The sequence below is a fragment of the Doryrhamphus excisus genome, chromosome 6 (assembly GCF_030265055.1).
Source record: "Doryrhamphus excisus isolate RoL2022-K1 chromosome 6, RoL_Dexc_1.0, whole genome shotgun sequence".
Classification (NCBI taxonomy): Eukaryota; Metazoa; Chordata; class Actinopteri; order Syngnathiformes; family Syngnathidae; genus Doryrhamphus; species Doryrhamphus excisus.
In genome coordinates this window covers 250,638-266,730 of record NC_080471.1, presented here as the reverse complement: position 1 = coordinate 266,730, position 16,093 = coordinate 250,638, and the positions used below count along the sequence as shown (strand labels likewise).

The following is a 16,093-nucleotide window of genomic DNA, read 5'->3' as shown; positions in this document are numbered from 1 at the left end:
TTGTGGGGCGCTGAAGAAACACAATCCCCTCTTTATACTCATGAGCCCATGCGAGGGTTCAGACTGGGTTTTATTTTTTATTTGAGGAGTGCGTCCATTTTGGAGTTTTTTGGGGTTTTTTTTTTTTTCAGTAAAGCCAAATCTTTTAGATACGTGCGTAATTAATAAAGAACGCAATGATTCATGGTGCGCCCGATGCGCACCGCACGCAGCCATGTGGACTCTTCCCATGTGGGCCGGCCGGTACAGTTTGTCCTGGCCATGAAGGTTCTGTGGTATGACCCCCTTTCTCCCTCTCTCTGTCGCTTTCTCTCAATCTCATTTCCCTCTCTCCATCCCTCCTTTCAGCCCAACGCAATTAGAGAGGCAAAGTGGGATAAGAGGAATGTGTTAGCATGCTTTGTGAACGTTGAGAGAAAGAGAGAGGGAGTGCAAGTGAGAGAGTGAGAGATGAAGAGAGGGGGAAGATGAGAGAGAGACAGCGCAGGGGAGGAGAAGAAAAGAGAGAAGGCCTGTCTTAATTGGCCTGTGTGGCCACACTGGGCCGAGCTGGGTCTGGGTTTGACGAACCCTGCGCCTCAATAGTTGGCCAAGCCTTCCATGCATCCCGTGCATCCGGCCAACCACAACTAACTCTAGTGTGCTCTTTGGCAGTTTCCAGTGTCGGGCCTGGGAGAGTTGTGCCACCCACATCAACACTCCACTCCGCCATTCAGGAGGCCTCTCCGATGGGATGAATGCGGCGGTTTGGGAGATTATTGCTTTGTTTAAGCTGAGGTGGCGTTTTGGATTTTGGCGTTTGGCGTAATGATATATTATTCGGTGGTGACGGCAAATTGATGGAAGTTTGACTTGCAGGTGTGAACGTCGTTTTTGTCATTTCGACACGCCGGAATCCGCTCCGACCTCGGAACACAAACTCCAAACAAAAATCAAGTGTGACCGCATGTAAACCTAAAACCCAAAATCATCCATGTCTTTGTCGTTGTTGGCGTAAAGGTGTTTTTTTTGACAAAAAATTAGTGTTTGAAATAATAAAATAATAATAAAATAATAACAAAATAATAATAAAATAATAATAAAATAATAATAGAATAATAATAAAATAATAATAAAATAATAATAAAATAATGAATAATTACAATAATGAAAAAAAATTGGCATTCTTTACCATTTTTAAAATTATTAATTCCCATGATCTTATTGGAATAATTTTTACGCCATTATATATAATATAGTAATAATAGCAAACATGTAAACCTAAAACCCAAAACCATCCATGTCCTTGTTGTTGTTGGCGTAAAGGTGTTTTTTTTAATTAAAAATTAGTGTATGAAATAATAAAATAATAATAAATAATAATAAATAATTACAATAATAAAAAATAATAGGCATTCTTTAACATTTTTAAAATTATTAATTCCCATGATCTTATTGGACAATTTTTTACGCCATTATATATAATATAGTAATAATAGCAATCATGTAAACCTAAAACCCAAAACCATCCATGTCTTTGTCATTGTTGGTGTAAAGGTGTTTTTTTATTAAAAATTAGTGTATGAAATAATAAATAATAATAAATAATAATAAATAATAATAAATAATAATAAATAATAATAAATAATTACAATAATAAAAAATAATAGGCATTCTTTAACATTTTTAAAATTATTAATTCCCATGATCTTATTGGACTAATTTTTACGCCATTATATATAATATAGTAATAATAGCAATCATGTCAACCTAAAACCCAAAATCATCCATGTCTTTGTTGCTGTTGGCTTAAAGGTGTTTTTTTTTTTACAAAAAAATAGTGTATGAAATAATAGAATAATAATAAAATAATAATAAAATAATAATAAAATAATAATAAAATAATAAATAATTACAATAGTAAAAAATAATGGGCATTCTTTAACATTTTTAAAATTATTAATTCCCATGATCTTATTGGACTAATTTTTACGCCATTCTAAAGGAATGGTCAAACTGAATGCAATAATGTTATAATAATTGGGTTATACTAATTGGATTATAATAATGGTATATATAATATAGTAATAATAGCAATAATTTCTGCAGAACTTTTTAGTTGGAAGCTTGTTTTGTGACTCTCTCTATCACACAAACGCCAACCAACTGGAGCGGCCGTGACGTAATCCCTGTGATGATCCTAACGACGTCTATATTGCTAGAAAGCGTCTCGCTCCAGAAACCTTTGCAATCATTTTAGTTAACAGGTTATTATTATGTCATGGAATTGAACTTGTTGATCGCCTCTTTGTGACTACTTTTTTGTGTTGTGTGGACACGCTACATAAATCAATGTGAATACTGCAAATATGCAGGTGAATAACCAGGAAAATTCATATAATTGTTAAAAATAGACGTTGTTTTTGTTAGTGTAGGTAACATATGGTAGCCATTGGTGGCGTTCTTTCATTGAATCAATGCCAATCACTCCTCAAAACTTGTTCAATTATTAGTGGAGCTTTTTCCCAGCTGACACCGAAGTGGTCACAAGTCAGTGAAAGGATACATAAACAAAGAAGCATTTCCAGTCTCTACATAACCTAACATGGGGGTACGGGATGTGGATTTGATCTTAGGAGTCAATGCCGCTGAATCCCTGATCCATGCATTCATCCCAACCAGAATGTACTACTGCAACAGTATTCCCTACGGTACACCTTCCAAAAAACCTCAAAAAACTGCAATATATTCACAACTCAGCTGCCCGCCTAGCATGTTTTTGGAATGTGGGAGGAAACCGGAGTACCCGGAGAAAACCCACGCATGCACGGGGAGAACATGCAAACTCCACACAGAGATGGCCGAGGATGGAATTGAACCCTGGTCTCCTAGCTGTGAGGTCTGCACGCTAACCACTAGACCGCCGTGCCGCCCTTTTCGGTAAATATTTTTATAAAAAATTAAAGTAAAATTAAAAATTGAGACCTCACAGGCCTCACTGTGATTGGCTAGTCCAGGGTGTACCCCGCCTCTCGCCCAAAGACAGCTGGGATAGGCTCCAGCACCCCCCATGACCCTCGTGAGGAAAAGCGTTAGAAAATGAATGAATGAATGAATAAAATTAAAAATTAAGTAAAATTAAATTAAAGTAAAATTATGTTGTTGGGGTTTTTTGTTTGTTTGTTTTTCAAGTGGTTTACGTGCAGGCCTCACAGGCCTCACTGTGATTGGCTTGAGACCAGTCCGGGGTGTACCCAAAGACAGCTGGGATAGGCTCCACCACCCCCGCAATCCTCATGAGGAAAAGCGGTAGAAAATGAATGAATGAATAAAGTTAAAAATTAAGTAAAATTAAATTAAAGTAAAATTGTGTTTTGGGGGTTTTTTGTTTGTTTTTATGTTTTTTGTTTGTTTGTTTTTCAAGTGTTTTTTGTGTGCTGGCCTCACAGGCCTCACCGTGATTGGCTGGAGACCAGTCCGGGGTGTACCCAAAGACAGCTGGGATAGGCTCCAGCACCCCTGCGACCCTTGTGAGGAAAAGCGGTAGAAAATGAATGAATGAATAAAATAGAAAATAAAATTAAATTAAAGTAAAATTATGTTGTTTGGGTTTTTTTTGTTTGTTTTTATGTTTTTTGTTTGTTTGTTTTTCAAGTGTTTTTTGTGTGCAGGCCTCACAGGCTTCACTGTGATTGGCTGGAGACCAGTCCAGGGTGTACCCAAAGACAGCTGGGATAGGCTCCAGCACACCCCCGCGAGGAAAATCGTTAGAAAATGAATAAATGAATATCTAAAAGTCCCTCCAACCGTAACACAAAATACAGTCGAGTAACTATTCTACACATCGGATGTTTGATAAAATGTTTTTTTTTATTGATATTAAAAATGAAAGTACATGAATTGTGCATTTCGGACGTTCTAGCGTGCGGAGGTTAAATCAATAAAATACACACAGGCTGAGTGAGCGACTGACAAAGAAAAAAGGTTCGCCGTTGCTCGGCAGGATATCTCTTCATATTTACCAAAAAAGTGGTTGTCTTTCATTTTTTTCAGCGACACTAAAGTAGCCTGTTTGAGCATTACAATAGTGGATGTATGCAGTCCCAGCATATAATAATAATAATTATCATCATCATCATAATAATTGCACTGTCTGCCTTGTTGCACGATAGAAGAATATAATCGAGGAAAGATATGGAAGATCTCTGACAGGAAATGCATAAATATCGTCGATAAGTCCTCGGTACTAGTGATACCGTTTTGAGTGACACGTGACTCATTTTTAGGAGGAAGTGGTAATGTGTCATTAACGAAATGATGTCTTATTAGGAACAACCACACTCCTCCCTGCAGAGCGTTTGTTTCTTTACCTGAATCCTATGACTGCATTAAAAATGGTTCGACCCAATAGCCCTTTATAAAAAAAAAGAAAAATAATAATAATAATAATAATAATCATGGTAGGACGGCAGGAAGTGAAGGTAGTGCTTGGTATGATCGAGATCAATGTCGGATATCTAGAAGGATGATGTTATTGTCATAGTGAGTTTGTTGGGGTGGGGGTGGAATGGGTGGGAGGGGGGGTAAAGGCGTATTGTGCGAGTTAAGACCCTGTAGTGACATTTGATCCAATCAACCCACACAGACAAAAAAAAAAAAAATACTTAAAAGCTTGTAGGATATTGTGCACAATTAATGAATACATATTTGATATCGAGGACTCGACATTCCCGCGCCATCAATACTAAAATTGGCTTGAAAACAAAGTGGATTGAATAAAACTAAATTCATAAAAAGTCACTCTGCTGCTGTAATCCCGATTTTCCCTGTTATTATTCCGAATATGTATGTACCTATTTCTGTGACATAACATGCCTACAAAATTCCGACTACATGCTCCTGTTAAAGTATTCATTTAAAATAACTGTACGGGTGGGTGCGTGGATTTGGGTATGGCGGGGTAGGACATTATTTTTGGTACAAAGCATCTACAAAAAAAAAAAAAAAGCCTTACAGCTCCAATTGGAAAAAACAGAGATCATACAAAATAAATCCGTCAGTTGAGCATCAGTGCTGCGCATATTATTTGGACCAATTTTTCAAATATATTTTATAACAAAATAAATAATGCCTTTATACAGTGCCCTTATTTGTATTTCAACAAATAAACAAACAAAAAAAAAAAAGCTTGGCGGCTCATTACGCAAGATACAGCTCAGACTAAAGGAAATAACACAACGTCCCTGGAAACTAATTATATATCTATATATATATTTATACATATACATATATATATCTATATTCATATATATATATATAGATAGATATATTCAAGTATCTGTTTCAGGCAAAAAGCATGTGAATACTACTGATATACAATAAAAATAAATGTTAGTTGACATTATTGCTGTTTTTTTTTTCCCTTTGAATCGGAATTTCTGTGCCTTTCTTTCGAACGGAAAAGTAAAATAACACAACAGAACATTACCATGAAAAAATGCCTAACATGGAAAAACAGGAATGTCATGGTACCAGAAACAGACAGGGTTTTCCTTTTTTTTTTTCTTCTTTTTTCTTTGAAATATCGATATGAAAAGAAAACAAAAACAAAAACAAAAAAAAAAAACTAAAATATGTAGAATCCTCATCAATTATCCCACTCGTCCATGCCATGTTACTTCCTGTCCAAGCAGTCTGCAAAGCCACAGTAAACAGGAAGTACTTTCCCAGAAGCGTTGTACTGTCCCAATCCGGGCGGTCCACAAGTGTCCCGTATTTATGTTCCCTGTGTCCAGTCTGTCTGCCTTTGCAGGGGTGGGGGGGGGGGGTTGTTGGGGTACACACAGACAGGCAGGACCGGCGGGACAGGGTCTGGTGTCCCCGGTAGTCGCTTGTATTTCCTGTGAGCCGCCTTGATGCCGTCCTCGCCCCCAAAAGTTTCTCAGTGACACTTATTACCCCTTGACGTCGCCACCGCCAGGAGCGCCCCCCCGCCCCATATACTTTACCTCCTTTTTTTTTTTTTTTTTTTTTTTTAGAGTCTCACTTTCCTTAAAACGGAAAGCTGTAATAAATTCATTCAAAGGAAAAAAAAAAAAAAAAAAACGTGCTTTTCAACCTCTTCTTTAAGTCCTTTCCTGAAGCTAGCACCATGACATTTTTTTTTTTTAAGCTACACGTTCATTGTTCATAAAAAAATAGTGCCATTTATTTTTTCTTTACTTTGACGTAATCCGTGGCAATGTGCAATTCTGCAGACTCTTTTCTGCGTTTTGTTTGTGATCAAAAGGTGCTGGAACAGGAATCTAATTTTACAAAATAATTCCTTACAGTGTGGAAGTCCCTTTATAGGTAGAGGTGCAAAAAAAAAAAAAAAAAAAAAAAATTAAAAAAAAAACATTAAAAAAAAAAAAACAGGTTCTTTTTCGCCTCAGGAAAAAAAAAAAAAAAAGTGGAACAGATTCTGTCATGCGAGCTTCTCGTCGCTTTGAGTTGTTTTCCACAAGGACAAAAAAACATTCCGTCGGGTGTCCTCTTGACACTTCCAAACCACAGATGTTCTTTCATGTTCTCTTCTCCCTTTTTCCATTTACTCTTTTTTGCTTACGTCTCCACCTGAATGGCGTTCGGCGGAATTGTTCATCATTTGTGTTTGTGCCTTTTGTGTGTCGGTGACTGAAAGAGCTAGCGAAAAAGTTCAGACAGGAAGAATGTGAAGGCATGTTTGTGTTCCGGAGGAGGGTGATGGGGTTCGAGGAGTATTAGAAAAAAAAAAGGGGGCCAGGGGGTCAAGAAGTAGTGGAGGGGCGTTGGAGAGAGGGGGGGGGGGTATTGGCTGGCTCGGACAGGGCAGGGGAGGTCAAAGAGAACTGCCACAGAAATGACGTCAGAGACAAAGCTATAATCCCCTAGGCTTTTTTTTTTGTTGTTTTTTTGCCCAAACTCTTGTCTGGCAGGTTGGGCTCTCATTTGTGGTTGACGTAGTTGTTCGTGGTGAGCAAGACGGGCGGCAGTTTGCTGGGCAAGCTGATCAGGGGCCTGTGGAAGGTCGCTTCCTCCTGGGCTTTCATCTTTTCCGCTTGCTTCCGAAACTTTTTGGCTCTCAGGATTGCCGGGACGCCTCTCCGGAGTCGCTGCGCTGCTTTCTTCTGCCACAGCTCGTATTTGGAATACTTCACGGGCGCATGCGGCTTCCTCGGGACTTCCTATTGTGGCGTAAAAATAAAAAGAAAAAAAATGAATAAGATGTGAGTTTGTTTTCTTCGGTTATTGTCTCGCTAATCAAACGGGAATCTAACATCGCTCTCATTGCGGCGAGAGTCATAACAGCGTCGGTTCTTGTTTTGGTTAAGCTGTCAACAAGCGCTTAGTTCTGCCTCTTTAACATTCAGTGAAAAGGAAGGGGCGGGCGCCGGCATCGTATACGCCCAGTCAACGACCCGCTAAAGCAGGGGTGGGCAAACTTTTTTTTTTTTGGGGGGGGGGCAGACTATATATTTTACACGTAACAGTCCACCTGGTATTATTGTATCTGTAAAATTGTCATGCAATCTGCTATTATTATTTATTATTTTATATTTATATTTAAATATTTTTTAAAAATAATAAAATATTATAATAATTAAAATAAAATTTAAATAATAATTATTATATTATTATTATATAAAATATGCAAATATAACAATATTATTATATATAATTAATATAATAATTAGCATTAATATAATAAATATAATAATCCTAATAGTTATAATAATAGGGCGGCACGGTGGTCTAGGGGTTAGCGCACAGACCTCACAGACCGAGGGTTCAATTCCACCCTCGGCCATCTCTGTGTGGAGTTTGCATGTTCTCCCCGTGCATGCGTGGGTTTTCTCCGGGTACTCCGGTTTCCTCCCACATTCCAAAAACATGCTAGGTTAATTAGCCACTCCAAATTGTCCATAGGTATGAATGTGAGTGTGAATGGTTGTTTGTCTATATGTGCCCTGTGATTGGCTGGCCACCAGTCTAGGTTGTACCCCGCCTTACACCCGAAGACAGCTGGGATAGGCTCCAGCACCCCCCGCGACCCTCGTGAGGAAAAGCGGTAGAAAATGAATGAATGAATGAGTTATAATAATAATATAATAATTATTATTTTTATTATTATTATGTGCTTGTGTCCCTTTTTTCAGGAGCACTTTGTAAACAACAGACCATGTCAAACAACGAAATTGATACAACCATCAAAAGGTTGGCTCAGGCCATGATGCCAGGTTGTATGTTGAGTTTAAATTAAATACTTTTGAAAGATTGGGCGGGCCGTATTCAAACACTTGGCGGGCCGGATGTGGCCCCCGGGCCGTAGTTTGCCCACCCCTGCGCTAAAGCAATGTTTTTCAACCTTTTTTGAGTTTTTTTTTTTTACATTTTTTTACAAAAAATGTTGTGGCACACCACGAACCAAAAATGTTCCAAAATGTCACCACGACCTCACACGTGCATCAATAAGTCTATGGGAGGAACAAGGTAGGTGTTGCCACACGGACCAATATTACATTGCTCTGCCAGTCTTTACACCACAGACACTCCACAGTAGCCACGTTTTTACATCAACACTTTTTCTCTTTCCCAATCACCTTTCGGGAAACAATGGTATCCATGGAAAGGAATATTCCAATCTCTTGTCTACATGCGCTGTGAAAATCAACCAGAATAGATATCAATAGGGCATGCCCAGTAAAACGTAAACACCAACATCACGTGATATCAGCTTCCTTGAGTTTTTCTTTCACTTGTTGGAATAACTCCGTATTGTCAGTTTTTCGTCTCTCCAGTCTTGGAATTTTAGTTTGAATCAAAAACAAACTTTGCTTAGTCCAGTGCCGATTGCTGGCCTCCATTTTTAAAAGTGAAGAACGTCTGGATCTGCGTGTTACGTCATATCTGAGCATGCGCTGAAAGAACGCACCCGGGATCAATTTAAACAGGAAAAGATCAAATTCAATCTTGCTAAGGACATGTTTTATATAGATATATATTTTCTTTTTTTTAATAAAACTGCACTTGTGAATAAAGTATAGAAGGGTTTAGATTCTGTTTCACAGATGGCGCTAATGCACACGAAAGCTGCTTGCCAACCACCAATAAACAACAGAAGAAGAAAAACACCACGAAGAAGAACGCAGTCTGACAGCTTCCCGTTTTGGTTAAAGCAGGGGTCTCAAACACGTGGCCCGCGGGCCAAATGTGGCCCGCAGGACACTAGTTTCAGGCCCCCCGCCTTGATATGAAAGTTTAATGTTAGTGCGGCCCCGCGCAAGTTTGATATGGATGCTGTATGGTATCATGTACCCAGAAAAAATGATTACGTTTGATTCATGTTCATGTTAAAGGTTAAATAACTGTTAATAGTTATCCTCTCTATCCGTGTGGAAGTGGTAAGTTTTTGGCTATTTAAGTTGAAAAGAAATAACTCGAAGGCTACAATTTAGGTCGCTAGCTCTCTAGTTTGCGAGTTAGCATGTGTCTCAAGACCCTGCAGTTGCGCAATATGTTGTAAATAAAAAGAGTATAAATGTGACTATAGTCGTGTTTTGTCATGTCTACAGGGCTCTAATAATGCTTTGTTCATTTTAATATGAAAAAAATAATTTGTCTACCCACCAACTATATGTGCTTTCTTATTTTTTATTATTTGCTGTTTTATTATTATTATTATTATATTTATTTATTACTGATTGATTTTCTTTATTCTTGATTTATTTATTTTTCATCTTATTTTGTGTATAGAAAAATAAAAATGAAGATATTTGAGAACAGTGGAATGTTTTAGCAGAGCTTTTCTTGTGGAAAATCGGAACCAAAGCACTGAAAAAGTTTGTATATTTTTCTGTTTTTAATAAATGCGTTGTTGTTTTTTTTTTTTAAACGTGATGCGACCCCGCCTTGCCCGGACCCTAGCTCCAGTGGCCCTCAGGTAAATGGAGTTTGAGACCCCTGGGTTAAAGGAATATTCCATCCCTGTTCAATTCTTTCCGTTTGAGCAAATAACCCATGTAAACTATTGACATAATGGCTATTAACATAATATTTGCAAATGATGATTAATAAATATTAATTACAAAAAGTGATATTGAATAATTCCGCGGCACAGTGGTTGAAAATCACTGCGCTAAACTAGTAAACCACAACCGACTGAATAACAACATAAATCCCGCTAAATGAGGGAAAAGTAGAAACGGTAGCAAAGAGGGGAGCTGAAAATTTATGCGGCTGTAGGCAGCGCTCCGTGTGAATGGCTTGTTTTGGTGCCGCCACTTGAAGAGTGTTTATCCCCCCCCACCCCCCTTCATTCACTTCAGGCTGGCTCAATAGCTTAAGAACAGCTGGCCCTCAGTGCAGAATCTACCCGTCAACTTTCCCCGCCCGGACAAACCAGGGACATGTCCGGACTAAGTCCCTACTGGAGTCACCTTTGGGGGGGTTTTTTTGGACCCCCGGACTCGGGTCTCCGGTTACGTTAGGTTTGTGTCCTGGTCATTTGAATATGGATTTAGTATTTAGCATAGCAGCATGACCAGGCATAAAAGGCTGGCAGGGATTGGGTAAGGTTGGGAAGGGAGCCATGGCTGCGTCATGTGACCTCAGTCCAACACTTAGACAAACACCCGCATGTGTGAGGAGACTCTTGAGTGTTTTTCCTTTTTTTTTTTGACCACACGGATTGGGAATACTCGGAACATTGGGAGAGTTGACAGATCCATGACTAATAAACTTGACATTATTATTCTTTATTCTGAATTATTGAAATGATTTATGCTAATTACTCTTTATGCTGTACATTCTTCTTCATAGAATATTCACATTATTATTATTATTATTATTATTATTATTATTATTATTATTATTATTATTATTATTATTATTATTATTATTATTATTATTATTATTATTATTATTATTATTATTATTATTATTATTATTATTATTATTATTATTATTATTATTATTATTATTATTATTATACTATCTTCTCTCTCTCTGTCTCTCTATCTATCTATCCATCCATCCATCCATCTATCTTCTCTCTCTCTCCTTCTCTCTCTCTCTCTCTCTCTCTATCTATCTATCTCTCTTCTCTCTCTGTCTCTCTGTCTCTCTATCTCTCTAGCTCTCTCTCTCTTTCTATCTAACTATCTATCTATCTATCTATCTATCCATCTATCCATCTATTCATCTATTCATCTATCCATCTATCCATCTATCTATCTATCTCTCTCTCTTTCTCATCTCTCTCTCTCTCTTTCTCTCCATCTATCCATCTAGCCATCTATCTATCTCTCTTTCTCATCTCTCTCTCTCTCTCTCTCTCTCGCTGTCTATCTATCTAGCTCTCTCTCTCTCTTCTCTGTCTCTCTATCTATCTAGCTCTCTCTCTCTCTTTCTCTCTATCTATCTATCTGTCTATCTATCTATCTGTCTATCTATCTATCTATCTATCTATCTATCTATCTATCTATCTATCTATCTATCTATCTATCTATCTATCTATCTATCTATCTATCTATCCATCCATCCATCCATCTATCTTCTCTCTCTCTCCTTCTCTCTCTCTCCTTCTCTCTCTCTCTCTCTCTCTCTCTGTCTGTCTGTCTATCTATCTATCTATCTATCTATCTATCTATCTATCTATCTATCTATCTATCTATCTATCTATCTATCTATCTATCTATCTATCTATCTATCTATCTATCTATGTATCTATCTATCTATCTATCTATCTATCTATCTATCTATCTATCTATCTATCTATCTATCTATCTATCTATCTATCTATCTATCTATCTATCTATCTATCTATCTATCTATCTATCTATCTATCTATCTATCTATCTATCTATCTATCCATCTATCTATGTATCTATCTCTCTCTCTCTGTCTCTCTATCTATCTAGCTCTCTCTATCTATCTATCTATCTATCTATCTATCTATCTATCTATCTATCTATCTATCTCTCTCTCTCTCTGTCTCTCTTTCTATCTATCTAGCTCTCTGTCACTCTTTCTCTCTATCTATCTATCTAGCTCTCTCTCTCTCTTTCTCTCTATCCATCCATCTATCCATCCATCCATCCATCCATCTAATAATGGAATATCTTAGTCTCTGATCGTAGTGTTTTTGTGTGTGCCATTTTCCCGTCTGGATGATTTCCATGCCAGTCAGCACTTTGCTTATCTTTCCATCATCTACCCTGATAGAGCAGTCTGCGTACATTTGGGTCCATACCACGTCAGGGACATAGGGGTGGGGCACAGGTACAACATGATCCCAGGCCAGATAGGGACCAGGATCCCACCGGTTCCCATACTGGCGTGTTGCTGCGGGTGAGGCCTACCTGCTTTAGCGGCGTCATCACTGGAATGACCTGCAGCGACGTGGCCGACACGTCTCTTTCCGACTTGGCCGGTTTGGCGCAGTACTGCTCCAGAAGCTTCAGGTCGCAGCTACGGAAACAACACTCCTCTACTATCCCGCGGTTTTGGGTGCGCCTGTTGTTTCCCCGACTGGTGGGCCTACCTGGGGAAGGGGACAGGAAGAAGAAGAAGAAGAAGAAGACCGTGAGACAAAGAAGGTCGAACATAACAGTCTCATCCCGAATGAAACTAGGTTGTTTTGGCGGGATTACAATCCAAAGAGGATAAAAGGAAATCTATGAGCAACGGTAACAAATATTTTGCTTTGGAGGAGATAATCTTTGGAGTCCGTTAATGAGCGACGTGTAAACACGGAGGTGAGCAAATACGTCGTATTTGACCTTGTCCTTCGTCAAGTCAGCAGAGATTACCAAGATGAGGAGGGGCATGGAGAGGTAGAGAAAATAGCCGGCGAGGGAGGGAGGGTTGAAACACGGGAGGTGAATGCAAATCAAAAGAGGAAGAGAGTAATGACGGGAAAAAAGAAAAGCACGGAATAAGGTGAAAGGTGGTTTTGATGGTGGTGGGGGAGCGTTTGAATTATTCCACACGGGAACGCCATTCATGATCAATAAAGAGCTCGTTTGAAGTTCCAGCACACCCCCCACCCACATACACACACACACACATACAATGTTGGGGGAAATCTCACGAGACGAGGAGCTAGATTTGCGGGAAGAGAACCACGGGAGAAAGGAGAGAAGGATCTAAATTGGATAATGATCTGCAGGAAAAACGCGGCGTACAAAGAAATTGCTTGTCTCGCTTGTCAAAGGTGATTTTTTTTTTTTTTTTGTGCGTATTCCAATATCTACGGATGTGTGTCACAGCAGCTAATCCACTTGGGGATTAACAAGTCAACACAATACAAACACACAATGCCTTATTTATAGGCTTTCCCATCATTGGGTCACATAAGTTGCAAGATTTTTTTTTTTTTTAAATAAACAAAAAAAAAAAAAAACATCCGTGGAAACATCCCTGGTGGTCTCCTGGTCGGCTATTACTTTACTGGTAAACAAGTACCCTATTGTGCTGTACTATGGCTTCACGGCTGGACTGCCTTTCATATGCAATGAGAGGTACAGTGAAGCGCGCAGGCTCAGTTGCATCCATTCTACACTTAAAGACACAACTCCTTCTCAGTCATTGTGTGTGTGCGTGTGTTGTTGTGACCCCCCCCACTTACACCCACCACCCCCCCTCAGTAAATAGTATCACCTATACAAACAAATCCCTTGTTTTTTTTTTAGTTTTTACGCACAAGTAGATGATTCTTTTAAACACAATTACGCAGCGCTTTTACGCGCACAATAAACGTACTGAAATAGAAGCCTCTGTCTTCGCAGACGAACTGCAGCGCGTCTACAAGCTCTCCCCCACACAGCGTCTCAGCCGAGGTCATCTCCACCACATAGAGGCTGAGTGCCAGTGCAAAGAGTAGCGCACGACTGAATGAAGACATCATCTTGACCTGTAAACACACACACACAGGCGCGCATACACACATAAACATAAATATAAACATAAATATATATATATATACAACCATTACATTACAAATAACATGGAAAAATACTAAAAAAAATACTATGACAGATAGCTTTTTGTTTTTATACGCCGCACAATTGCCGGGAACTCAAAAACAACCTTTGTTTTTATGCGCATTTGTGCACTTTTTTCACCCAATCGTCACAATCCGGCACCTTGAGTGGGAATAAATGATTCTACTAAATGGAATAAGTAAAACTGTGTCCTTTTTTAACGTCTTACACAACATGCCAGAATTTGCAAGTGTGGCTGTTCGATAGTTAACGATCAGAAAAGCAAGACTCAGCACTTATCCACCCCCCCCCCCCCCTCCTCTTTGCTGACTCTTTATTGAGCTCAATGACCCTCGCCTACCGCCCCCTATCTTCTGCCGGCGAATAAGACCAGCTGTTTTTGCTCCAAGTCCGGCATCAAACAGCACACGGAATAAATTCCTATACTGTGATCCTTTTTTTCTCATTAAAAACACCACAAATGTTCAGTTCATGCACCCCACGTGACATATATGTACCATTACTTTTGCACAATATATTCATATATATTCTATAAGGAAGTTAAAGTGTCAATTAAAGCTTCATAAAGTGCGTAAAAGTATTCCTTAAATATTGCTTACCTCCATTCTGCTGTGCTGCGTTTTTCTGCAGGTGAGGCAAAGTGACTTGTGGATGAGTGGGTGTCCGTGTCTGGATCGCAGGGTCTCCATGTCAGTCGGGCAGTAGTAGTAGTAAGTAACAAAATGTCCACAAAAGAAAACCAAACCCAAAAAAAAAAAAAAAAATCAGGCCTTACTTTGTTGCTTGGGTGTGTTTTCAGGTGAGTTAGTTTCCCGGTCTGTTAGTTAGATGATGTGGTGAGAGGCTGTCCCAGAGACCGAGGCGACAGGCAAAAGTTCTCAGGGAGAAGTATTATATACCAAAACACGCCCACTTACACACACACACACACTCCACCCCCTCGCTCCTCCTTTCTCCTCACCGCATAGTTTCAAAAAAAAACATGTATATGTCTTACACGAAAGTGTATAAATAAGAAAAAAAAACACTCATTATAACATCCATCATTGTTTACGCACCGATGTGAATCTTACGCACGGTATCCGACTCTTTGTATCGAATCATTTCTTTACGATCCATTGTCGAAACATTGTGGTGACGTCATAAAAATGTCAAGGAGAAGTGATGCGCAGTCTCCAGCAGGAGGATAGTGATGCAGTGACTGCTCAGGGAGTCCGGGAGTGGGGGGGTCATTGAAGGTGCAGCCCCCCCCCCCTCCCCCCCCCTGCGTTGCGTGGAAAAACGGGGAGAGGTAAGAAAAATAAAAAAAAACACCCACCGTGACCTTAGAAGGATGTCTAATTGAAATGAAATGACATCACTCGCTAAGCCATTGACTCCTTACACCGTCAACAAACTGAAGTGAGTGACTCATAAATAAGAAGGCAAATTTTTTTTTTAATAATGAAGTATCTCCATTATATAAGCAGATGAGGATGAAGGGGATACTGTCATCCTCACACTGACATCTAGAGGTGCATAATAAGGGTTCAACAGCAGGTCTTTCCGTTCCTGTGGGGCCAGACGCGTTAATATTGTTTTACAGCACCATCTTGTGGCTGAGAGATGTATTGCATGGAGCAGTGACTAGTCACAGGTGTGGACATGCTGTATTCTCTCGCTTTTCTCTTTGGTGTGTCATCATGAAATATACTAAATTTATACTATTTATGCTATTTATACTATTTTTGATGTATACTATTTTTATTTTTATTTTTATTTTTATTTGTTTGTGTTTATTATTATTTATATATATTTGTATTATTTATACTATTTATGCTATTTATACTATTTATGCTATTTATACTATTTTTGATTTATACTATTTTTATTTTTATTTTTACACAGAGCAAATCTGTTAAGCATGTAAGGGCATTTAGATCAACAATACTCTCTGCCTCAATGGCTGGACGGGACAAAAAAACAACAAAAAATATATATATATTATATAATTTTTTTTTTAAGTATTGAAATAAATCAGTGACAAAGAGCAGTCCTCACTGGAAATGAATTTGACTTTTTGCCAGAAACTTGGACCAATCTCTGACACC

The 16,093-nt window shown here is 38.7% G+C and overlaps 1 protein-coding gene across 1 annotated transcript; it reads right to left on the bottom strand.

The window, feature by feature from the left end:
- Positions 1–3,830: 3,830 nt before the first annotated feature.
- Positions 3,831–14,859, bottom strand: LOC131130755 (insulin-like growth factor II). Its single transcript, XM_058074647.1, has 4 exons — positions 14,603–14,859; positions 13,762–13,912; positions 12,360–12,541; positions 3,831–7,184 (listed from the first exon to the last, which is right to left on the bottom strand). The coding sequence occupies exons 1-4, from the start codon at positions 14,690–14,692 to the stop codon at positions 6,945–6,947; spliced, it is 663 nt and encodes a 220-aa protein (XP_057930630.1). The 5' UTR covers positions 14,693–14,859; the 3' UTR covers positions 3,831–6,944.
- Between the last annotated feature and the right edge of the window lie 1,234 nt (positions 14,860–16,093).

Excerpts from the sequence above, each read along its gene's own strand:
- LOC131130755 (XM_058074647.1), bottom strand. The coding sequence starts at position 14,692 with ATGGAGACCCTGCGATCCAGACACGGACACCCACTCATCCACAAGTCA. Across the intron at positions 13,913-14,602 it reads CGCAGCACAGCAGAATGGAG|GTCAAGATGATGTCTTCATT; the intron begins GTAAGCAATATT and ends GTGTGTTTACAG. Across the intron at positions 7,185-12,359 it reads TGATGACGCCGCTAAAGCAG|GAAGTCCCGAGGAAGCCGCA; the intron begins GTAGGCCTCACC and ends ACGCCACAATAG.